General features: G+C 39.0%; 3 protein-coding genes across 3 annotated transcripts; 2 read left to right on the top strand and 1 right to left on the bottom strand.

Moving 5' to 3' along the window:
* The first annotated feature begins 342 nt into the window (after positions 1-342).
* LOC108001696 (probable isocitrate dehydrogenase [NAD] subunit alpha, mitochondrial) lies at positions 343-3,487 on the top strand. The gene is made up of 6 exons (XM_017062858.3): positions 343-500; positions 800-922; positions 1,643-1,815; positions 2,045-2,279; positions 2,349-2,627; positions 2,702-3,487. The coding sequence occupies exons 1-6, from the start codon at positions 474-476 to the stop codon at positions 2,939-2,941; spliced, it is 1,077 nt and encodes a 358-aa protein (XP_016918347.1). The 5' UTR covers positions 343-473; the 3' UTR covers positions 2,942-3,487.
* Positions 3,488-3,910: 423 nt separating this feature from the next.
* Positions 3,911-7,915, top strand: LOC133666235 (uncharacterized). The gene is given in 3 exon segments (XM_062076166.1): positions 3,911-6,570; positions 6,572-6,587; positions 7,079-7,915. Coding segments are annotated over 3 exon segments (276 nt in total). The 5' UTR covers positions 3,911-6,490; the 3' UTR covers positions 7,259-7,915.
* A 401-nt stretch (positions 7,916-8,316) lies between these two features.
* On the bottom strand, positions 8,317-19,551 carry LOC108001703 (protein transport protein SEC31). Its single transcript, XM_017062870.3, has 3 exons — positions 18,115-19,551; positions 9,974-11,237; positions 8,317-9,538 (listed from the first exon to the last, which is right to left on the bottom strand). Exons 2-3 carry the CDS (start codon positions 11,217-11,219, stop codon positions 9,375-9,377), a joined length of 1,410 nt encoding a protein of 469 aa, XP_016918359.2. The 5' UTR covers positions 11,220-11,237; positions 18,115-19,551; the 3' UTR covers positions 8,317-9,374.
* Positions 19,552-25,884: the final 6,333 nt, after the last annotated feature.

Here is a 25,884-nt window from a genome sequence, read left to right as displayed (position 1 = left end):
GAAACCACTCGTCATATCCTATATATCATTCATTATATTTCATCTCAAAATAGAATAATCTCTATCTTACAAAATTTTGTACTTCATGTTTTATATTCTGTATTAATCATATAAAAAATTAGAAGTTCAATTATAAATTAGATATAAAATAGAACTATCATTTATTATATTTTCATATAACATAGTTTAGATTGACATGCATTGAATGATAAATATATAAGATGGTATGTCTATTTGATTATCTTGTCTGTGACTAGTAGTATGTAGTCTTCGGATTATATGACAAAAAAATACGTTGGATGATAGATCTATTGAATATTTAATCTATGATTTCGTTTATGTATAGCAGAAGACATTGTTTCGCGGGAACCAATCACAAGTGCGATTCATTCCTCGTTTTTGGTGTTGGTTCGACGTGCGCACTACTTTGGGTGGTGGAAGTTCGTGTTTTTATTGTAAAATTTACAGTGAGAATGGCAGCGCAGTGGATACGAAATGCAGTAAGTAACACCTGTCAATCAAGAAATCTCAGAAACAAGCATGCTCTGAATGTAACTTTACCTCTTCCCAGATGACAAGGTTAGAATTCTTCACAGATTGGTTATATATCTTTCTGCTGAGTTCCAATGTATTAGTAATGATATTATCTATCCATATATCATTTATCTTTTTTTTTGTCTTTCTTTAACATTATATTATTTTTCTAATACCACCTTTATATTATGTTTTTTTATTAAATATAATATTATTTTATACACATTTTTATGAATAACTATTAATATCGATATTTGATTAACAGGTTCCGAAAATTGGTTGCGTCCGTTTTTATAGTAGTAAAGTTCATAAATGTACACTTATTCCCGGAGATGGCATCGGGCCCGAAATTTCTATTGCTGTTCAAAAAATTTTTGATGCTGCAAAGGTAAACTGGTTTTTAGATATAATTTTGTAAGTTAATAATTTTTGTTATGCACGATATTTTTATATAATATGCATGTTCTATAGAAATAGAATAAAAATGTTGAATAAAAATGTTCATAGCATGTTCAGTATTTCTGTTATATTTTTATATAATGTAAGAGTATTGTGTATTTGTTTGTATTTTTGCATTATTTGTTTGAACCTTACAAGGTGACCCCATGTGTCCTACTACTAACCTTAAGGAGTTTATTTTAATCTTACTCTTATACAGGTTGATCCAATTGTAGGCTAATTCAGTCTGCTCTTATTGTAGTTAAGGTATGTTTTTTATTTTATATATTTTTTTTATAAATATGTAATGTATATTATGTGTAAACTTTAATTAAATACACCAATTATTAAATTATTTTTATGTTTAATGATAATGTATAAAATATTGTTAATATTAAAAAAAGCAACAATGCATTATTTTTCAGCATGAATGAAAAAACTTTAATAATATCATTCATATATCATGTATTGCATAACACTGTTACTCAACTTTTAATATTTATGTGTAGTATTTATATGTACATTAATATATGTGTCTATATATTTTCTTTGATATAATAATAGTAATGAAAATGAATGTATTTGATATTAAATAAGATTTTATTAAAATATTTTCTATTTCTTATAATATATATAACATTTATAATTTTTACATTATCTTTAATATTAGGTACCAATAGAATGGGAATCTGTTGATGTAACACCAGTAAAAGGCCCAGATGGAAAATTTGGTATTCCACAAGCTGCTATTGATTCAGTTAATAGAAATAAAATTGGTTTGAAAGGACCATTAATGACACCAGTAGGAAAAGGACACAGATCTTTAAATCTTGCACTAAGAAAGTAGGTTTATTTTTTATCTTTGGATAATTAAAAATTCTTGTTTAATTATGTATATATATTTTCTTACTCTTAAGATATGTATGTAACTTATTTAAATTATATAATCATGAATATCATTGTAAACATATCATTATTTAAATTAATTTAGATTACTTTGTACAAGGATTTAAGAAATATTAAAATATTCACTTATTTTGTATTATACAATGAATAATTTTTTTTTTTTTAGAGAATTTAATTTATATGCTAATGTTCGACCATGTCGTTCTTTAGAAGGTTACAAGACATTGTATGACAATGTTGATGTTGTTACCATTAGAGAAAATACAGAGGGAGAATACTCTGGTATAGAACATGAAATTGTAGAAGGAGTTGTACAGTCAATTAAATTAATTACAGAGGAAGCTTCCAGTCGGGTAGCAGAATTTGCTTTTCAATATGCTCAAGATAATAATAGAAAAAAGGTTAATAATTTATTTATTCAAAAATAAGATTAAGTTACCTTGTGTAACATTAATTAATATATTTTATAGGTGACAGCTGTACATAAAGCAAATATAATGAGAATGTCAGATGGTTTATTTTTAAGATGCTGTAGGGAAGCTGCACAAAAATTTCAATCTATTAAATTTGAAGAAAGATATTTGGATACAGTGTGTTTAAATATGGTTCAAGATCCCAGTCAATATGATGTACTTGTAATGCCTAACTTATATGGTGATATCTTATCTGACATGTGTGCTGGACTTGTTGGAGGACTTGGACTTACACCAAGTGGGAATATTGGTTTGAATGGTGCACTGTTTGAATCTGTATGTTTTTAAAAAAATTTTGTATAAATATTTTTGCAAGTGCGTGATTTAATAATAATTTTACTTTAAAATAGGTGCACGGCACTGCTCCAGATATAGCAGGCCAAGATAAAGCAAATCCTACAGCATTATTACTTTCTGCTGTAATGATGCTTAAATATATGGGATTAAATAAACACGCAAAAATTATAGAAACTTGTGCTTATGAAACTATTAAAGAAGGTAAACATTTAACAGGAGATCTTGGTGGATCTGCAAAATGTAGCGAATATACTGATGAAATTTGCAAAAAAGTTTTAACATTAGCAAAATAGATAATGCAAAATTTATTGGGTATAAACTGCCAAATACTCGTAGAAATAACACATGTGAAGTAAAACGTTTTTAAACATGTTTATAATTATTATTTTCAAAATTATCTTCAATGGACTTCTTGGAAATATCTGCAATTCAATTGTAGAGATTTTCAAAATAGACAAAAAATATTTTATTATTCATCTATTTACATTCATTTAGATAATTTTTGTTGAGTACTTGAATTAGATTAATGTAAAATTTAAATTTACCTCCGTGGATTTATTAATGTGTAATAGCATTTAATATGATTTTATTGCCACGGAATACACGCAGTTAATCGCGTGTATTGACTGAATACATATATATGTATGTTTGTCATACTATTTTATTGTAAAAGGAGGATTCTAATAGAATATGTAAAAAAAATAGGCATGTAAATTAATTTAGATACAATGTATAATACTTTTAAATAAAGTTGTTAATGATGCGTGCCTCGCGGAAGAATTTAAAAAAAAAACAACATTGCGCAGTATTACACATAAATAAAATATTATAAATTCTAATTATATTTTATTATTTAACCCAAAACTTTTTTAAAAAATTATTATATATATAAGATATTAGAATCAATAAAAACTTGTATAAAATTGTGGTTTATATAGTTACATAATTCTGTGTAATTTTTAGGATAGAAGTATTTGTGTATTTTTATTATTAATATAATTTTCTGAACACTGCAAATTTTTCATTTCAAAATATTTGCATATTAGTTCATTTACAATATTTCTCAAACAAATATTTATAAATATAAAATTGCTATTGCGTTTCTTTTTCTTATAAAATATAGATGAAATAAATTTTATTTATTCGTGGCACCATCTCGCGAATAGACCCTGGAAGCTCCGACTTATTAATAGAAAAACAGAATATGCAAGGAGGTATTCGTGATAGAAAAGAAGAATATTGTTCGAGAAGGATAGAGAAAACATGCCACTAATTTCGATTATACGGTTCCTGATATCTTTTATTATATGCGAAATGTAACATTGAAATTACTAGTTTTTTTATTAAAGATTAATGCACTTTAGAAGTTCGCTTTTCAAAGCTATTTATATTATAATTTCAAACAATTTTTTCATATATATTTTATTGAGAAATTCTTTTCAATTAATTATTTATTAATAATTATCACAAAGAATATTTCAATTTTAAAAAGAATATATAAAGACATAGAGAATAATTCGAGATATTACATAAAATTTTTCTGTTTTTTAATATATAAAAACTGTTTACGATACATATTTGTGTATATTTATCTGTATGTATATTTTAATAATTAAAAAACTATGTTTAATTTTAATTATTATCCATATAAATATGAAAATAATATGAAAATTTCTTAATTTCTATTAATATACATTACATTCTTACATTCTAAGAAAGGAATTAATTGTAAAAATATAATTCTTGCGATATCAATATTACAGAGTTTTACTCTTTGTGGTGTTATGTTGTAGTTTTCATTCTCAACCACTTTATAACTTTCCCCTTTCTCCTACCCTTTTCTCCATAGTACAGTATGCTTCCAAGGAAAACTCTCAAGTATGAGAAAAGTTGTCGGCTATATTTCATGGTCGGCGAAGGAAGAGAAAGGAATGGGGAAAGATCCGGTGTCATCTTCGCTGCTCGTTAATACTTTCCGTGATTTATCGAGATTCCCCGAGTGAGTAATGACCGACTTCTAGTAAATTTTTAATATTAAATTCTCTATTCAACTATGATATATATATATATGTATAGAATGATGAAAATTTTTCTTATATACGTATATTAACTATTTCTCGTTTCGTTCTTTTTAAAGTTACAGCTACAAAATTGCGACCAATTGAAGGAATATCATTGAAACTCAGAAATCAGATAAATATCTACACGCTTAAAAGAAGAAATTATCCGAGTTGACTCCTTTCTAATCGAAATTTATTCGAACGACTGAAACAAGCGACCTCTAAGCGATCGTTTAACAACGTTTGACGATCTATAAGCGGCAAGTGCAAGGTGCACTGATCGTGATTGTGGCGAAGGGCTGGTTACACAAAAGGTGGAACACTCGAGGTCGAAGTGCGGAAAGCGAGGCATGCATATTCAAACGCGGGAGGCGCAGACGTAGTCATAGGAATAATAAAAATTCGAGGGTTGAAATTATTTAGATTTATGCCCGCTCTCTTGTTCCGGTGCCGGGCGGTGACGAGAAGCGATTCGATTCCGGGGAACAAATTTCATGCATTATTCAGGACTCGCCGCAATGCACCCCAGTCAATGGAACCGATCCTTTGGAAAAAGTCGTTTTTAATCTCTCGTCGCGTTCCAATAATGCACATGCACCACCCGCTCACCTCTTCCCCCCTCCCCCTCTACATTCGATCCCCCGCTGCCCCCGTTCCGCTTTCACCCCTTTACCCCGAGTGAAAGCCGTGTTTTCTGCCTTTAAACCGAACGACAGTTCGAACCCGAACAATAAATCGGGGGGGAGGGGATCTATCGGTATCTATCCCCTGTGAATGTGCGCCACGTACTCTCAGTTTAGAGTTCCGCAATTTATTTTCCACCTCGGTGTTCATAATCGTTGGATCCGATCGTTTCAGGGAACCAACCGTCAAACCGAAATGCAAAAGCTGCTGACGGAGCAGCTAGAGATTTTCTGCTTAATATTCACCCTTTCTCTTTCTTCCTTTCACTCTTTCACTCTTCCTATATGTATGCAATGTATGTAATGTTGGAGCGCAAGTGTCGCACGAAATGTTTCCCCCCCACGGCTTATCTCTTGTTATTGAAGAGATTCTTCTTAACTTGCTTCGTGAAGAGTTTCACGAGTGTAAATGATGCATAAATTTGTCTCCGAGTTGAAGAAAGAAAAGAAAAAATCGTACAAATTTTTATAGTTATCTCCAATCTGTTGTGTATCTAGTTTATTTTTCATAAGTTTCGTTCAATTCTGTATTTATGAAATTATCTAACTCGATGTTAAAATTTCGTTACTTTTCATGAATCTCCAATTCAAAATTGTTAAAAAGCGATCGATCATAGAGAATAAAAATGGACACATTATCGGAGTAAATCGGTGAATGTAAAGTAAAAATGATGAATAACGAAACGAATTCACGAATATATGTTTTAAACCGTATTCAATTTTCAATCATTGTCGCATAATAAAACAGTTTTGACCCCAAAATGCTATCCAACTATTTTTCGCTTCTCTGGGGAGCGCTGTTCTTTCATAGTCAGATCAATAGGAAATTATTGTTTGTTTCTTTACTCGTTGCGCTCTTAATTAATCATTCCACAGAGAATGGCTTGTAATCGCCTTACGATGGATTAATGGATCTGCCAGTTGTCACGGAGGTAGATTCTGTTTCATTATTTTTATCTTCACGATCGAGATGCACGCTCGAGCACGGTTTTTTCGTAGTTCTTTCTCCGTGCACAAAACACAATGGAGAACGGTTCTTATTCTTGCGATTGTTTCAGTGATCTTCCTGTCAATGGACGGGATTTAATAACGAGCCAGAATGAAAATCGATACATCGATTTCGAACGAGGAATCTTCGCGAGATCTCAGCTTTTCTGGAGTGGGAGACTCGGATGATAAGATATCCCGTTAAAAAGGTGAGTCTCGTTTCGTTTCTCTAAAAACTACATTTTTTAAATCGTGATTAAAAATAAATTGATAAATCAGACAATTGTCTTTCGCATCGAAGTTCACCTTTATCATTGCACATTGTACTTGCGTCCATAATCCATTTATATTTTACATTTCCTTTTTAAAGTTTTCTAGTAAAAATGAAAAGAAAAGAAAAAAAGAACGATTGAAGAACAATTGTAAGACAAAATTGAATGTGAAAAAAAATTGGATGAATTTTTTTCCCCTCCCATTTTTTGCTGAAAAGAGTCCAGAAATCGCCTATGATATCCTTTCATTTTTTCAAATAATAATAATAATAATAACAACTGTCAAATCGAGAATCGATAACAATGGCGGATTAAAGCTACACGAATCCGGTATCGATTAATCCTATTAACCGGAAAATTTTCCAAATATCAACGTACGTTTCCATTTCACAGTAATACCATAAATGTCGTATTAACGTTCGAATTAGGTATACACGGTTTCAGGAGCGGAAAAGCCGTTCATCGAAGTGAACAAAGAGGAGCTACCGATCACGCGCTACAAATTAGTCGAAGCACCTGTTAAGAGAGTCGGATCGAATGATGTCATTGTGATTCCAGAGTCGAGCCGCAAAATAGCGAAAATTGATAGGAGCAACAAGGTGAAGTGATCTTGATGCTTCGTTAATCACGATACCACGTTTGAAATTGACGATTTAAATTTAGTATGTAAAATAATTTTGGGGAAGAATATCATTTATACGATACGAAATTACTAATCGTTCGTTTTCTTCACAAGGAAAAAACGAATAATCTGATTTTAAATTTATTACGATATTTATTAACATAAACTTGATTCTCTGATAAATATATTATTCATAATATAAAATTTCATCTATACTGTATACAATTGACAATCTTCTTGCAAACGATCTTCTCTGTTTCGTCAATTATATAAAATTTCCTTCGAGGTCTTTCAAATATTCGTTATTAAAAAAACATCAGAAAGCAACGTTTAATTTTCCAATAAATAAAATTTCCAATGGAGGGGGCGTCGCATCTTCGTTCGTTTAATCGCGCGCGAACATCGGCCACGAAATTTTCCATTCAACTTTTCCTTTGCAAATGAGACGGCGGATCGATATCTCCCGTCACAGATTTGCCCTCGTCCCTAAAAGCCACGTATCTCTTGTCATTCCGCGCACACACATCGGGGACTCGGTGTTCCCCTAATTGTCCTCTGTCAACGGCCGCGTCAAAGAGAGGCCTGTCGACTGCACGAGGAGAGGCGAAACTAGCGTCTCGATCGACGAGGAAGGAGAGGAGACTTGGGTAGAAGTTTATTAGTCAAATAACGCGACGAAGAGGCCGATGAGAGGGTGTGACCATATCGGGGCTGAATATGACGGATCCTCTCGTGTGTGTGCGCGTCTCTTCGAGGGCACTCCCGATTATAACGAGTGGCGGTGGCGCATTCAGAGAGGTGAAGAAGCACCATGAAGCATGCACCGTCCCTTACCTCGCCTTCTGTTTCACTCCGAAAAATCGAGTTGGACAAATCGCGTATTTCTTCGAGAGCACATCTTCTTCGTAAGGTTTGCGAAAAATTATTCTCTCTAGTTTCGATCGAAAGTCTTGGAGCCACTTTTTTAAATATGGCTTTTTTTCTTTTTTTTTCTTCTTATCAATGGAAGCAAGGGGCATTTTGATGGAAAGAACACGTCCACGATTGATTGAATCGCATTACTTTTATTACGTTCAATATACAGGAGTCGAATGATTTCTATTAATACATATAGATACAATAGAACGCTACTATATAATATGTACATCGCATATCACATACAGTCGAATTTGGAACGTGGCGGCGTATCCACGAAAGAGATCTCTACGATCTTTTCTCTCCTCGCTAAGAAAATGGCTCTCTCTCTTTCCGGGGAGTCGAGTCTTGGAAGAATAACAGACACGATTGCACAGATTGCACGAGCGAAGAACCTCACTCTGTCTGCTAAGTGCGTGAACAATGATATCAAAAAAAAGAAAGAAAAAAAAGAGTAAGAAAAGAAACGTCGTAAGCTACGTGTTACACGTTCGATTACATCGCGAATCGATCGATATCTGGAGGATACCGTCAGGATTAGAAACGGAACATCCACGGTTTGCCATTTACGCGACAGATAGCACCAGATGAAAGTTCGAGGCTGCTAGGTTTTTTAATTATCGTCTCTAAATGTGCAAAGTTGTTTCTAAATATTCACGTCTAATAAAAATAGGAAAAGAAAATGAAACTAAAAGCTAAAAGAATATCTCGGAAAAACAATACTCGGAAATTCAATACTCGACTCATCGTTTATATACTCGGGAAAAAAGTAATTATAATAAATTAGGAGTAAATCTCGATAGAAATGTCTCTAAAAGGAAAAAAAAGTTTGCAGAAAGAATAAAATTCGTTCGTGAAAGGATAGAAACGATGATAAAACCTCGATAGATATTATATTAAGAAATGAAATTTCTTAAGAGATGCGAGGGATACGAAATATATTGTTTATCATTAAGTATAACGCGATATAGCAATTAGCAAATCTAACATTCGGTTGACGATAAGTTTTGATTTCTTCTGCAACGATCGAAAGAAGTTTCCGCGTTTTTTTTCTTAAGTCTCTCTCTCTATATGAACGACGAAGTGGTCGAGTGAAAATCAGGCCGTAGGTCGGTGAAAGTGTCGGTAAGCTACATGCTAATTTATACAGGCGATAACGAAAAAAAGGATGGTTCGATCTTCACGAGTTATTCGGTTACTTGCGAAGTCTGCTCGTTCGAGGTATCCCCCTTCGGCTCTTTCACGTAATCCACAACCAACTCCAACCCTATCAACGCTCGAAGATCTTTCCTCTCCTCTTCCGGGCTCGACGAGGCAACCGCGATGTCCTCCTGCTTCGGGGACCTCTCGCCTGCGTTTTGTAACAAAATTTTTAAAATTAATCAACGATAATTAGCATTGAGCTCTTTCTTATTTATTAAAAGTAAAAAGGTATTACTTTTCGTTCGTCATTTTTATCGTCTTTTTTTCTATCGAGACAGTTTTGTCTGAAACGGGTAAGAAAAACTGTATTCAACGAAGAAGAGAATTTTTCAGAATAACATTCCATAAAAAGATGTATTATCGATTTAACGGAAAGGATTAAATTAAATTTAATATAATTAAATCGTAATTTAAAGCTCGATATATTTCGATACCGAAAGAGCAAGATAAATCAAAACATCGTTCCACTAAGACACTATTACATCGTTCAAATTACCTCAAATATATACTAACAAAAAGTAATACAACTCGATAAAAGCACGAACATATACATATAAAAGAAAAGAGAACTTTGAACACCCACTATTGTTATCAACGTCCTTCGAATTATCCTCGCTCTCTGCCAACGTTTCGCTCCTGGATCCTTTCCTCGCCTGGCCGATGTCCCTGTACGTCCTGGTCAGATGTCTGAGGATGTAATTGGTGCCGCGTGGATTTTCCTCGCCGTTCCTCGACGTGCCAGCCTCGTCCCTCGTCAGGTTCAACGGTCTGTTGCTGTTGTACTCCTTGGACTGGGGCACGCTGAAGGCCGAGCAGTGCTTCCCCTTGAACGGGAGCTGCCTCTCGCTCAGCTTCCTGTCCCAAATGTGACCGGACACGCGAAGATCGATGAAAAAGTGCAAGGGATCGATGCCCGGATATGACTGAGGGATTGGATAGGGCGGGTACCAAAGCGGGCCGGGGAGGAATTCCGGGTTGGCCACGTTCCCGGGTAGGCCGAATCCTTTCACGGATGGGAGCATTTCGCAGCCCCGTGGTGGAAGGCCGGGGAGAAAATTCCTCGAGAAATCGAGCTTCTTCTGGTCCGACAGGAGAGGGGGCAACTCTTGATTACCTATCGGATTCCCCTTCGCGGCGTCGTACGGGTTTCTGTCGTTGTAATTGCAACTCTTGCGCTCGCTCGAGTGAGTCTCCTCCGGCTTCACCTTCTGCAGCTCGCCGGGGAACATTGTCTCGGGCGGCTGGGCCTGCTCGAAGTGGCGCGGCCTCTCGTCGAAGAAACACTTGCTCTGCTTCCCGAACTCGGCCTTGTTCTCGTCAACCGGTTTCAACATGTCCGTGGCGAAGCTTGGCTTCTGCTCGAAGTTGCCCACTTTGCTGGCCGGGTCGTAGCCGTCGCTCTGCTTGCCCCCGTTCTCCAATCTCGTCTCCGCCTGCTGTTGCCCATGTTGGAAGTATTTGTCCATCGTCGACTGTTGCTGCTGCTGCTGCTGCTGCTGTTGTTGCTGTTGCGAGTGATGATGGTGGTGGTGATGGTGATGGTGCTGCTGCCTCTCCTTCGTGGTCAGCTCCAACGGTCGATCCCGGGCGTCCCTCCACGATCTCTTGCGGCGGCGTGGCACGCTCGTCGACGTGTTGCTAGCCGACGACACCTCGCTCTTCGCCTGCACGAACGAGCGCAGCATCTCGCTGAAGAAGAAGCTGTGCGGCGTCAAGGGCACGTTGTACAAGTAGGGCGGCGTCGCCGCCAGGAGGCGGGAGACCAGGTCGCCGCCGGACAACGAGGCTGGACTCTTCAGAGTCGAGGGGTCACCCGTGGTCGTTGTCATGTTTCTGCTGCTGGTTCACTGGAGAAGGAGGAGAATTTTTAATATATCGTTACTCCAAATGCAATAAATAATTGATCGGTCATAATGTTCCTTGTCATTCGCTTTTAGTAATTTTAAAAATTAATTTCGATATATGTGTATATTCTTTTTTTATTTCATTGGCGCGTATGCGATTAATATCCTTACAGGGATTGAATACACGTATCCTGTAACGATCGAAGATGGTCGTGAATCGTCGGAGCGAAGACGCGCTACTATTGTCTTCAGAAATTAATTGAATATCCTCCATTGTCGAGTCTAAGAGCGAGAGGCAAGGCAACGCCTACGACTGGATAAGGGACGAGTAATACCGCCAAGCCTTGCTTCGCATCATCCATTAAGGATTACTAATTTCTGTCAACTGCACGTTCGGTTTCGCGCCCAACGTCTTCGCGAGGAATCCCCGAGAAATCGTTAATGAGAATCTACGATCCTAGGTATTTCAATTAAACTTGGCGCCACGTTCGTATGAACAATCGAGCCGGGAACAATTAGTAATTAATAAGGTTCCCCACATCCGACGGATCTTCGCGATTGAGATATATATATATATAAAACTTATAACTTCTTCGACTTGAAACACGGTTTAATTACGTAGGAGCTGAAAGTAATTTCTTTGTGATTTGATTGTCTTAATCTCTTCTATCGATACGATTAAGTTCTTTTCTTTTCATTACTCGTTTATGATGTTTTTCTAACGTTAATTAATTAAATTGGTAAAATGAAATTTATGATTTATTTATATATATAAGTAATGTAAATGTTAGATCAATACACTTTGTACATTTATATGCACGTATGAATATTTATTTTGAAGTATATTTGATAAATATCTGTATCACGAAGATTGTATCGTCGAATCTTTATATTTGAATTTCGATGATCATTATCAACCACCACGTCTTTTCGTTTTATCGAATCTCTTTATGAGGACGCTTATTGAGCTGCTTAAGCTGCTTAAACTTGCTATCAACACGCGCCTGTATATCCTACACATATCTTTGAACTCAACATTGAAAAGAAGATGAAATAAAATATACTCTCCATTAGTGATCGGTTAAATAAGTTTCGATTGACTTATAGTTGTGGTTTATGGAATATAACAAACAATTTAAATTCTATTATCCTGTTTATGTATAAATACTCGAATATTTTAAATTCTTCTCTCGCTCAAGGGAGGGATCGGGACTATTTCTGCGAAATTAAGAGAGAGATGAGCGAGTGAAAAAATGTTTGTCGCGAGAATTCAAGCAAGTCTTTCCCCCGCGCCAAGATTCTTTCGTCGATGGAAAGAGAGAATAATGTAACGGGGCGTGGAAATGGTGGTCTGTATCCGTGTCCGCGCACCGAGGAGGGATTGGGTATTGTTTCGGTCCATTGTTTCCCAAACAAACGGCGTCCACGTTGTTTCGTCAGAAGATATTATGTTCAGCCAGACAGGCAGGACGAACAGGAAATGGACTGCTGTCAGTTTTACTCTTCGTGATAAATACGGGCTCTCTCGTCGTCGGTGGTGCAGCGCGTCCATAATTCCCGCCGTCTCCGCATCGTCGTTTCAACATCGAAAATCTTTTGATTCCTCTCGAAGTGAGTGTGAAACGGTCAGAACCACGGTTTTTCACCGCTTTTATCCCCCGAATATTATTCGGTCGTTACGCGCCGAATGCGAAGAAATATTCGATCTTTGATGAAAAGAAATGGAAACGATTTCTTCCTCCCCTTTTAACGCCGAATCATTTTTGGTCGAAAGAAACCCCGACTGAATTTATTTGGATGAAGATGAGAGCGTAACCAACGTGAATTTTTCGAAAAATGGAAGTAATCGAAGAAGAGGACTGTTCGCTGTATTTTCTTTTCAATAAAGTAAAATAATGTTAAAAATAGCCACGTTGAAGTAAAGTGAATGCATCGCGGATGCCGTTGATACTCTTTCCCCGAAGAATCCCCAGAGAAACGATTTTTTCCCCTCCCCTGCCGTGCAAGACAATAGAGACGCGTTTCCATTGCTTACGTCGCGAGCCTCTCAAACAGGAAATTTTAAAGCTTCGCGAAATTCAGTGGTCGTCTTAAGTCAAGCTTCGAAACAACGCGAAGAAGATCTTCGTGTGGGACATTAATTTCGTGAGATCGCAGCGACCACCTTATTCGATCCTTTCCTTCTTTCTTTCTTTCTTTCTTTCTTTTTTTTATCCTTCTACGACGTTGTAAAAATTCAACGACGAAAGAGAGAAGAGAGGGGGGAGAGAGAGGAGAGAGAAATTGCAGCGAAATTTACATCCCCCTCTAATACTTTATGGAAACGTTACAGCATCTTCTCTCTTGGTCCCTCGTATTTAAATCACATTACCCCCCGAGATAAAATAATTCAACGTGCCGCTACGCTCCCGAGGATACGTCAATTATGCAAAAAGTGAGAATTTCCATTGCGTGGTCGACTCTTTATTCTATTACCAGCGGGGATATAAAGAAACCTCGAGGAAAGTATCTCGAGAAGCGAGTATTTACTTGAGATTCTCTTGCACGAAACAATTTATCCCCCTCTAGGCTCTCCCTCTCCCCCTAAAAGTCAATGGTAACACATTTTCACCGGCAACCCTCGTAATATTCTATTTAAGTGTCCTTTAAAAATCGCAATATACATTTCAATCTTCCCCTCTAGTAGTCAACCTTCAATCCGTCGTATCGCTTCTTTAATGGACGACAGCGTTTCGTATTCCTCTTTCACGCGATTGTTTCGCGCGAAACATCTTGGTGTGCGATACGAGTTTATTGGAAACTGTGGAGAGAATAATATAATCTGAGAGAAAATATATTTAACAGGTGATTATTTTCTTCCAAAATGGATTTTTCATTGTATTGTACCGTACGATAAAAATTGCAATAAAATTAAATTGAAACGTAAATATAAAACGTTGATATACGTATATATATATATATCATAAAACGAAGTAGGATAGTTGATTGACATTAACCACCACGACCTTTGTTATTTTATTCCTTTTAGAAAGGAAGATGATCACCCGACGCTATATTAACTGTGAGAAAAATGAGGCAGCTATTCGTTTTGATGAATCGCGATAAACGCGTGCAAAGCATGCCTTCGGTCATCGCCTATTACTCATCCGATCTTATCCAATCTTACTTCGATTATCATCCACGATTTTCCACTTAAAATTTTCTATCCTCCAACTTCTATCCCATGAAAAAAAGAAAAGATGCGATTCTATCCATCCTCCGACAACAAAACGTAACCGCTTTCTCTATCCTTCCAATTTATCATCATTTCCCTGATTAACAAATTACGATCCGTATTTCTTTTCCAACATCATTATCATCCCAATCGATCCACCTTCCTTTCGATAAAAAGTGTTTTAGAACTGATATAAGCGAACGATTCCCTCCCCCTCCCCCGAAACAACGCGCAAGTTTTGCATTATCATTTCGTGTGGAATCTCAACGATCATCGTCCTCCTTACGCGACCATCCATCCTTCTCGCGACTATAGTTTCAGTTTCACGCGGGTGGAAGGGGGGAAGGCCCGGTTTACGATTCATAAGACAACTCGGTGGATTGAATTAAGCGAGCGGTGCGGCAGCTGCCAGTCCGTTCCCGGTTCTGTCCGCGCACCCACCGCGCGAATCTGCATAATCCCGTTCACGTCGACGATTCTAATTGGCGGATTGTTTCAATCTCTGTCGCCGCGAATATTTGCATTGCTGCTCCTCTCGTTTCTCCATACCCCTCTCCCTCCGTCCTCCCCAAACGGAAGATTCGTTCGCCCAATTCATTTCCTCCTCCTCTCTTTCTTTCTTCGCCGCTCGCTCCTTTGGATTTCACTTATCCCTTGCACTCATCTTGATTCCTCGTTTTCTTCTTGCGTATACATTCTTGCGTATACTTTTCGTGTTGTTCATTATTCTTTTTCTTGGCTGGTAGGGAATGAGGGTCTTAGTTGGATCTGTCTATGTGTTTGTTCTTGATTATATTTTTCTTTCTTTTCTTTATATGTTTGCCTTTGATCGTTGCTCGATGATTATCATCTTGTCGTTTCTCATCTTCTTTTCTGGTTTTCTATATGGTTCTATATGGTTTAGTTTTTTTGTCTTCTTTTCGTTAGTTGTCCGATTATTATCTTCATTTCATTTTCCTTTTATTCGTTTTTTTTTCGTGTTTTTCGTCTTGCTTCCTCTACAATCTTTTATATTTTCGTTGCTTTCATCCAGATTTTAATCCACTTTCATCTATTTGCCTCCTTTATAGGTCTTCCGTGTTCTCTATGCCTCTGTGTTTCTCGTTAGCTTTTCCTTTCCACGTTCTCGTGTTTTTGCTTCTGCTAAATTTCTTATACCACGACTGCATACGGTTGTTTGGGAATACATTGTGCGCACATATTTGAATTCATCGAAAAATTGTTATCACGTTATAAGTAAAAATATGTAAACTCTGTTTAAAAAAAAATTAAACTCAGAATTCTTCTTCGTAGACTGGCCATCCTTCGTATCGTTATCAAAATATCAAATTTCAATTTCAATAACGTCATTCCATATCTAATTTCCATTTATCGTTTTCCATTTACGCTCGATTAATTTCCTCTTTGATTCTCTCTGTTCGTGTAATTAAGTAGAAGAATCCTAGATAAGGGAATCCTAATAAAAAAAACTCGAGAGAAGAAAGAGAAATAAATAATCATATACGTAAGTAAGGAATAAATAGTATAATATAATAACATGATAAATAATAATAAATCCTAATATTTTTCAACTTCGATGGTTAATAATTTCAATAAAGAACGATACTCTCACTATAATTATTTTCTCTTAGTATTATCTTTTACTAAGCTAAACCTTCTCTGCAATATTTTATTCGTTTTTTTTTTTTTTTTTTTTTACCAAGATATTATCCTTTATTATTAATTACTTATTTATTAGTATCAAAGCAAGATGCAAAATATTATTTACCGGTATCTAAAAATAGAAAAACAAAACAAATTCGTTGCGCATTCATGCAGCGAGAAGCGAGTTAATTTCCAATCTTAACAGATATCTCGACCGATTTCGCCTTCTTGTGTCCTCCTCCCTATCCATATTCTCCTCGTTTTCGAGCAAAGGCGATCCCTTTACAGACCGCATAAACATTTTTATTGCGACCAGACGCGGAACGATCTCGCTTTGCATAGAGAGAAAAGAAAAGAGAAAAAAAAATGTCAGTCGCGGTAGAACTCGATTTCTTTTTTATTTTCTTTTTTTCTTTACGGTTGAACTCTCTCTCTCTCTCTCTCTCTCTGCGTAATTCCTCTGTATACGCTCGTAAAAATAAAGAGGGGAAAGGGAAAAAAGGAAAAGAAAAAAGGAAGGAGAACGTGGATGAAATATAACGAAACACGTAGGATATGTATACCGACGATAAAATAAAAGCAGCCGCATCGATACGAACTCTTTCGCTAGCGCTTAAGATTAGCAACGATGGCGTATCGTGGTTTAAAGGAACGGCCAGGGGATTTGAATGCTTTCGAGGGTGCACAAATTGCGGTACAATCGATAACCGCGAAAGATTATGGAAGAAAGGGAGGATTAATTGGTTGGATGAGATGCAAGTTTCGAGATTCTTGCGGTGAGAAATTATTGGTGGAAGAAGATCCTCGTATCAAATCTTTTTCCAAACTCTTAACGTTTTTGCAAATGCGTTGAACGGTTATGATTTGTTGTACATCAAACGAGTTCGAAAAATCATTGAGAAAAGAAAATAATCTTTTCGAATCTTATAGATGAAATTTTGTACACGTGAGATAATTCACGTGTACGCAAAAATAATTTAAATATCTATATATATATGTATATACGTTGTTTTGTTTAACTTTTATTTAATCTATTAATCGCTTGAATAAGCAATAATCAAATTTCTGTAATCCTTCTCTATTCCTTTTTTTCTTTTTTTAGGTCGGTTGCAGTGAAATTTGTACTGTAATATTTTCACTTTTATGTACGTGAAGTTGTGGTAAACTGATCTTCATTTCATCTTCATTTAATCGAACAGACGATATGATGGACACATAATCGGTATTATCGCACAGAGGAAAACACGCGCGTTCAAAGCGGGGTGTAGGGACCAATCTAGGATTGCACGATGAATTATTACTGGAGACACACGATACTCACAACATACTCGCGTTACATACTAATTTTCGATTGATCCTCTTATATCCATTATCGTTTCTTTCTTTCCCCCCTCCTTCATCCTATTATTCGATCGTTGTAATTCCTAGATCGTTGTATCGATATAATAATTAAATTGAATTCATTGGATACAATCGAAGAACATTCGATTGGTTCGACACGGATCTATTTCCACTTCACAGTTATAATTTCGAGTATAAACAAAATAAATTATCGTAAACCAATCTTTCGTGGCCTGCCACTTCATTTTCCAACGATAATCGACACGGCAATCCACCCGCAACAAATCAAATTTCCCCACGTGTATTTCCTCCTCCGTCATTCGAAACCCTTACAATCGAACATCAAACAAACATTCGAATCATCGTCTCGAGGATAATGAACCGCCAACCAGATCCCAACACCTCCGGTTTTCCAAGAAAAGAAAAAAAAAAAAAAGAAACACCACTTTTCATGCATCGAGCATTCAACGATTTCTCGTCAGTTATTCTCGTCTGCTGAGAGGGATCGAAAGGACAAAGAGAAGGTCACGGAAGGGGTAATAATAATAATAAACAAAAGGGATAAAAATAACAGCGATGGATAAAATAAAAAAAAAGCAGACTACCAATAACAAAGAAATACGAAATAAAAAAGAAGATGGAATAAATTAAAATCACAGGTTGAAAATGAGATCGACTCACCTGTACACGAGGCGACAGGTTGGTGGTTTCCGGGGTGGTTCTTCTCGGTGATCCACGGAAGCAAGGATCTATCACGGGGATCCTGGTGGGCGACGGTAACGTGGCGTGGTGCTCGTGCCAGCAAATGAGATAATAATCGGAGGACTCAGTCACTCGTCGTCGGGCACCGTGGCAGGCAGCGGTGGCAGGGTGGTTGTTCGGCGGCAGTGGCGAAAGTGGGGGTTGTATTCCATCCCTGGCGACCGTCGAGAGTGTACGAGCGCGAGAATGACGGAGAGGGAGATAGCGGGGTGCCTGCGACAAGGGGCGAGAGGGCGAGCGAGAAGGAGCGAGAGAGGTGGAGAAAGAAAGAGGGAGAGAGAAAGAGAAATCAGAGGGGACGAACGGTAGTAGGAGGAGGGCTGGAGGCGGAGGGTGGTGGTTTTTGAGATGATCCGGCCAATCTGCGCATCATTTCCCCGATGCACCCCGCGTCGCGGCAAACCGGCGCGGATTCCGCACCACCGCAAGCACCGTAGAAGCCCTGTTGAATGCCACATTTTGAGGCGAGGATGGAAAAGAAAGGGACGGGGAGAGCGAGCGCGGTGCGCGGACAAGGATGGGAAGAAGGGAAGAGCAAGGAAAAAGGAACGAGAGGGCGGCACTAAAAAAAGAGGGAAGAGAAACGACGGGGGGATGGGGAGAGACGGGGAGAGACGGAGAGGAGTACAAGCACGGCCTGCCACCGGGGGGATGAAAAAAGTGGAAAACAGATATAGGCAAAAGAGAATCTTTTCTCCTCGTATCTCTCGCTTCTTTCCCCCTTCCACGCCTCTTCCTCCGCGTCTTCTTTCGATGCGTTCCACGGACGTATCGAGGATATGTTTACACTACTGAAAGGAGAAGAATCTCGGCGTACGACTCCGAATATCGATCTTTAAATGCAAGAAGGGATTGAAATGAGCGCGTGCCTTTGTCGCGTCTAATCTTAAGACGGGACCGTTCCAACGTTCTCCTTCAAATTACTTTAATCGTTTGAGGGGTGTATTTAAGAAAATGTGAGTACGAATGTTTTTATATAAGAGGAAAAACGCGATCGCCCAATGCTTTCCATTTAAAAAGAATCACGATCGAAGATTTTTTAAAAAAAAAACCTGTATTTTATTTAATCAATCGATTACTCTTTATCAAGTGATCATTGAGCGTGAAACGAATACGCGGAAGAAGTAGACAGCCGTTTTGAGGGGAAACGGTATAGGATGAGCAAATTTCCTTCAGACAGAGAAGATAAATAGCGATGGTCTCGATTCAGAATTTAAAGGATTTGGACGGATCCCTCAAACTCGGCGAGAGCGTTTTGTTAAGCCGCGGACGGGGACATACGTTGTAGCTTTCAATGCACCAGGGATCAATCCACGCTTGCATAGGTACGCACGGTGCGTGCTTAATTTCCACGTTAGTTCGATGAACTGATCGATCAGTTGGAAAAGTTAATCAAGTCGGTCGAAAATAAAATTAAAACAGGGGGTAAGAATTACCCCCCGGTGATTCACGTGGATGAAACGCGTGGGAAATATAAAAATTACGTTATTTACAATTTTACAATTGTGAATAATAATTATAACACGATGCGAGAAGATCCAGGTGTTATAATTGTTATTAAACAGGGAGTAAATGATTTTAGTGGAAAAGTTAATTGACCGTGCGAGAACAGACTACGTGCGTTTATTATTTAACGAGACTTTTCGTGTCCGTAGGTGCACGGATTGTCGTTGGTAACGGACTCCACTACACGTGGAAGTTGGATGACCGTTCACATCAGACCCTGAAACGGTACTAATTGGCCTGTTGCGAGGGGGTAATGTGCGAAAGCACTCGTAGCACTCCTCACACCGCCCTAAGCCAGCCTTGCTTCCGGTTGTGCCTCGATGTATCTAAAGGGAAGAGATTAAGTTCCCTTTAATTCTTCCCATTGTATTCACGATATTTACTTTTCTTAGTTAAAATATGCTCGTGTATTAATTATTATTATCATTCTCGAATAAACAATTTTCAATTTAATCCCAATATTATAACTATATTAAATATTCATTGATCAAATATTAATTGGAACAAACGTATAGAATGTTTATTGAGATGTCGAAAAAAAATCTTAAATCTCCATGTTTATACAATTTTTAAACATCGAGGGTAACTTTATATCTTCGTCGAGATGAATAAATTACGAGAGATATGAAATACAGAGATTTTAAAATGATACACCGATAGGTCTTTCTTTCTTCTTCTTTTTTTTTTTTTTCGTGTAATAAGTGCATCTCTTTGAGATCGACGAGAAATAAGGTCAACCTTGTAAGTACGCGAAACCGCACAATGGATTGGGTCAAGGTATAACGATTCCAAGCAAATGCTTTCAAAAGTTTGATAATCTTTCCGTTTTCATTTCAGAAAAATGTTCCGTCTTATGACCAAACCATTGACTTTCATACGCATGTATTTATTCGTTAATTTACGTAATTAATTTCTTGATTTAAAAATTCTTTTAAAAATCCCAAAAATTTCACTCGATCACCACCATATATACGATAATAAAAATCTCTCCTCAAAAATAACGCATCGATAAACTTCATCCTTTGAAACTCGAAGCGGTTAATGCTCACGCGATCGAACAGAAGATAGGAAGAGAATCGGGTGCAGCATTAAACCGCAACGATTTCAAATCGATGATCTTTAATCGAGACAGATAGATAGATATATAAAGAGCGATAGAGAGAGAGGGAGGGAGGGGTGAAGGCCAGCCCAAAGTCCAGAAGGGTGCTTCGCCTCGCGGGCAAGTACCCCAAATTTAAATCGTCGCTTCCACGACGACGACACCGGTGAATCTCCTCTGGGCGATGGCGAGAGAATTCGAAGAGGCAGGGTGAAAAGAGGGAACGAGAGGGAGGGCTCGGGGGAAACAATTTACCCGAAATTCGCCTCGTCGCGTTCGGCGACTGGATACACTCTTATTTGTCCCCTCGGCAATCTGTCGACTCCGAACGCTCAACCCCTTCTCCTCGCTTCCTCTTGGCCCTCCACCTCCTTTCCAGCAACCCCTTCAACCCCGATCCCCACCAACCCCATTCTTCCTCTCTCTTTCTCTCCCTCTTTCTCTCTCCCACTCCCTTCTCGCGAAGCGCGAAACCGCGAAGCCTCACGGGAATTTTAAACACCGGTGATTCGTCGGTGTTCTTTAGCGCAACTCTTATCCCTTTCCCTCTTGTCCCACCTATAAATATACACGGCGCTCGATCCTTCTCTTTCCTCTTCCCCCTTCTCTCTTTCTCTCTCTCCCTCTCCCTCCTTCCTCGCCGTTTCTCTTTCCTTCCATTCCTTCTTTCCGTCTCGGCTTTTTCTTTCGTTTTTCCCGTGCATCCCTACTTCTACTAGCTGGGGCCGTTACCTCACGACGAGCCGTCGAGACACCCGTGCACTTCCCATGCCGACAATGCCAGGAAAACATTCAAATCTCGCGCAGCCTTTCCTCCCCGACACGCGAAAATCGGGCGAGCGGAGCAAGCGAGGCGATTGCGATGTTGTGTTTGTAGAAGGGGGACCGCCTCGACGTTAACGCGCCCCTCCGATAAGGGTCTAAGGGTGCTTCAACGGGGTACTTACGCACTGGTAATCTTATAACGAACGTGGCCTGTGAATTAATCCGTTAGAATTGGCCATAGGGTTGCTGAATGGTGACTGACATATCATCGTCAATCGATATTTGAGCTGTGAATATTTAATTCTTGACAGGACAGTTTTTTTCCTCTTTTTATTTTATAAATTATTTGAAACGTGAAATGTAATATTTATTTATTTATTTATTTACTTACGCAGTGGTATTTATTCCTACAATTTTAAAAATACGAAATACTTACGGTACTGTTACAATATCCAGTTCAATTTTAGATATTCGATACGAACTTTCCCTCTCTGTATCTACTTTCATTCAACTCAAATTGAGTATATTTCACATTTAAAGAATTTTAATCGTTCCCGACGTAACATTTTATTTCATTTCGTGTAACAATCTCCTTTCTCAAATCCCTTTCCCTTCTTCCAAACACTTTCTCCTTCCTTTATTAATCCCCCAATTTTCCTTCAAACAACTTCGAAAATTAACGAGGACGTTTCCTTCCCTCGTCCATACATCATACATACATACATACATACATACATCGCCTCGCGCTTTGAATTCTGAAAACTACTTTACACCCGAACGCGGATGTGGATCGCGCGAAGAGAAAGAAGAAAGGCGCGGAGGGGAAGAAAGAAGGGAAAAAAGAAGAAGAAGAGGAAGAGATGAAAAGGAAGCGAAGGCAAAAGCGAAGGGGAGGAGGAAGAGCATCCGCGGGTGCAGCAACACGGGGGTAGCGGCCGATTAAATCCGAAACACAGTCGACACGTTCCATCGAATCGAAATTCATCCAACGGGGGGAGAAGGGCATAAATACGGGCGCGTTGTTGCGCATCTGCTTTGGCAAAAGAACGGAACGGTTAGGAAAAGGACGAGAGACGAGGAATCACTCGAATCGGCGGGAGCTCACGGCGGGGCGTGTAATATTCCCGGGAAGTAAAGCTCCCGAGAATTTCAAGACCCCTCCCCCACCGTCAACCCCCTGTGTCCGTCTCCCTGTGGCCCCTCTATATAACCTCCACCCCCTCCTCCTCCTTCCCCCCATCCTTTCTTCCCACCCTGTATCCTCCTGCTCGCAGCAGGCAGCAGCAGCCACCCCACCGACTACGAGAAGGGATGCAAATAACTGGTGATAACAACAGATAGCTCTGCCGGTACGGCTCACTCTATATCTGTGTCGGTGTACCACTACGCGGTGGCGGTTTAGGTTTCGGGGGCGAAGGGAGATGGAGGAAAAGAGCGCGGGGGCGGTTCGAGGGGGAGATCGGGGATGAGTGAGTCGGGTGGTCGGTGTGGAGAGGCGCAACACGAAAGAGAAATCGGGAGAATGAGGACGAGTAACGGATAGATAGATAGATAGATAGGTGGAGAGAGAGAGAGAGGGGGGGGAGAGAGAGGAAGAGAGGGAAACACGATGGAAGATGAAGAGAGTACACAGAGAGGGTGAGGGAGTGAGGGAGTGAAGAGGCCGACAGAAATCGTAGGGAGTAGCGAGAGTCAGAGAAGAGATGGCTTCGGTGGTAGAGGGAGTAAGAGGTGGTAGGAGGAGAAGGAGGAGGGGTAACAAGAGAAAGCGGGTAGAGAGATGGGAAGGGTAGGTCTCTCCGCCGAAGGTGGAGAAGGAGGTGGAAAGAGTGGATAGACAGAGAGAATCGGATAAAAGGGGGGAGGGAGAAGGGTTGGTGGACGGATGGACGCGGAGGGGCAGAGAGAAAGGAAGCGAAACGAGGAAACGGTTTGTCGGAGGAACGAGAAAGCGAGGAAAAGATGGGGGCGAGGAGTGGGTGGAAAGGGGGCGAATAAGGGCGAAGGTTGAAAAGAGAAGATCGACGAGCGAGTACAGCGGGGTCCGAGAAAAGCGGCGATGGGGAGGGTGGCGCGGAGGGGAAGGGGGTGAGAGCAGTCGAAGGGTGTGTAGAGTGATGTGGGAGGGCAAAGGAGAGGAGGAAGCGGAGGGACGTCACTCGCTGTCGCATCGAGCGCGAGCGATGAGTGGCGCGCGCTCGCTCGTCTTTTGTTTGCGATACGATGCGACTGCCAGCCTGGTGACAGCGGTGACGGGCAGCGGGGTGATTCGTGGAGGAAAGGGATCATCACGGCGAGAGGGTAGGTCGGGGGAGGCGTTTGGAGGCGGCGGCAGAGCGAGAGGGAGAGCGAGACGGTGTGTGTGTGTGCGCGACCGCGAGGTATGAGCAAGAGGGTGGGAGAACTGAGCTGGGTACCGGGTGAGAATCACAGAGGTACGCTACACTTAACGCGACCCATGCGTACATATGTTACATGGATGAGCATACGTATATACGAGCGTCGATACGCGCACGTAAATTTCTACTGCCGGCTGCCTCGATGTATTGGGGGCCTTGTTGTCAGCAGGTTGCCGGATGCACATCCACCTACGGATCTCTCCGCTCTTCCCTTCTCCGCGTACTTCTGCTCTACTCCGCTTTGCTTTGCCCGCGAGTACAACACAGGTGCACAGGTCTCATATATGATGTATACGTACGGTTTCTACGCGTGTATGTGTACAAGCGCGCGCGCGCGCGCGTGTGTATCGAATATATCGGGGGAGGGGGGAGGGGGGACTAGCTGCACACATGTTCCACGTACACGACGTTTTGGGGATAATCGTCTCTACTGTCGTACGCGTACTATTGGATCAGACTTGGATGAATGTTGTGAGATCGTAAGAACGAGGCGGATGAAAGAGAAAGAGACGGATATACGGATGAAAGGGAGCGTTGAGCAATTTCAGATTTGCTTCCGACACGAGTTGGTATTTCGTTTTGGCGAATTATTGAATCATCGGATTCCGCGTTAACGCTAATTAGCAAGTTATCGATATTTTTTTAACGAAGAAATTTTTACGTTGGATAAATTACGACGAATAGGAACAGTTTTTCGTTATAATATTATACGAAATCTTGTCTTCTTTGAAATTCTATTCGTGTTCAACGAATTGATAAAAATTAACAACTTTAACATTCTTCTACGCAAGTTAATTAAATACTAATGACTTATTTCAATCTATAATTTTTCAATATTTTAATAATTTTTTTTTGACGTTCCTAAAATAAAAATAAATAATATATTCAAAAAAAAGATCTACTCTAACGGTTAATATACAGTTATTAAAAATAGATTTAACGAGATAAAAAAGCTGTACTTTTTCATCGTAAGTAGCGTCTGATTATTGCAGGAGATTTTCACTGGTTCTCGAGAACGCGTAATACATTCAACGACTGGTCAGCCATTCTACGTACGAGAATACACATGACCGCAAATGATTGCATTCAACAATAGAGCTTGAACCAATAATTTTCTTATGATATACGTGATAAAAGTGATTATTTTATCATTACAATAAAATCGTTATTACATTCTTTCCTGCTAATCATCAATGATCGAACATAACACCCAAATACTTCGCTTATCGAAGGAGAAATATAATTATTTGCACAGAATAGAATACGGTATATGCCTTTTTAATATTTCAGATTCTATTAATTCCTATTTTACACCAACAATATTTATATTCTATTTTATCCGTTCATGAGAAAGACACCACGTTTTCCTATGAATTTTCTATGTTAAACATTTGCTCCTTTTCCACGTACCAGCTTTCTCTTACGTTTGCATAAACGCAAGATATATATCTCTATATATGCGTTTCCTCGCTCCTATATGTGACATCTATAATGTACGACACCAATTAAACTTCTACTTGGACGAAATATCAAAACGAAAGTATATTTTGAGCGCGTGTAAGAAAAATATTTACAAAACTTTTCAAAGTTTTTTTACAATTTTAATAAAACTTAAATTTTCAAAAAATGCCAAATATTAAGCATGTAACACTTATGTGCGAAAACTTTCGTTGGGAGGGAATTAGGGATTTAAACGACTCACAAAAGTTTACAAAGTTTATCGACAGAGAATTCTGTGCCCTTAATTGCGCCGACAACTTCATGGAAACATTTTTGTTTCGCGACAGCGAGTGAGCAATGCCGCGGAAGCGCGGCCGATGTTTCATTGTGACAAGGCTCAAGTGTGAGGTGTTCGGTGAGGAAATATGCAACCGCGGGCTTTAAAGTGCACCGATGCACCGCGCTCGAGAATTTCCGTGG

Source organism: Apis cerana, linkage group LG6 (genome assembly GCF_029169275.1).
Source record: "Apis cerana isolate GH-2021 linkage group LG6, AcerK_1.0, whole genome shotgun sequence".
Taxonomy (NCBI): Eukaryota; Metazoa; Arthropoda; class Insecta; order Hymenoptera; family Apidae; genus Apis; species Apis cerana.
The sequence above is the reverse complement of the archived record's forward strand: the minus strand, read 5'-3'. Positions and strand labels throughout refer to the sequence as shown.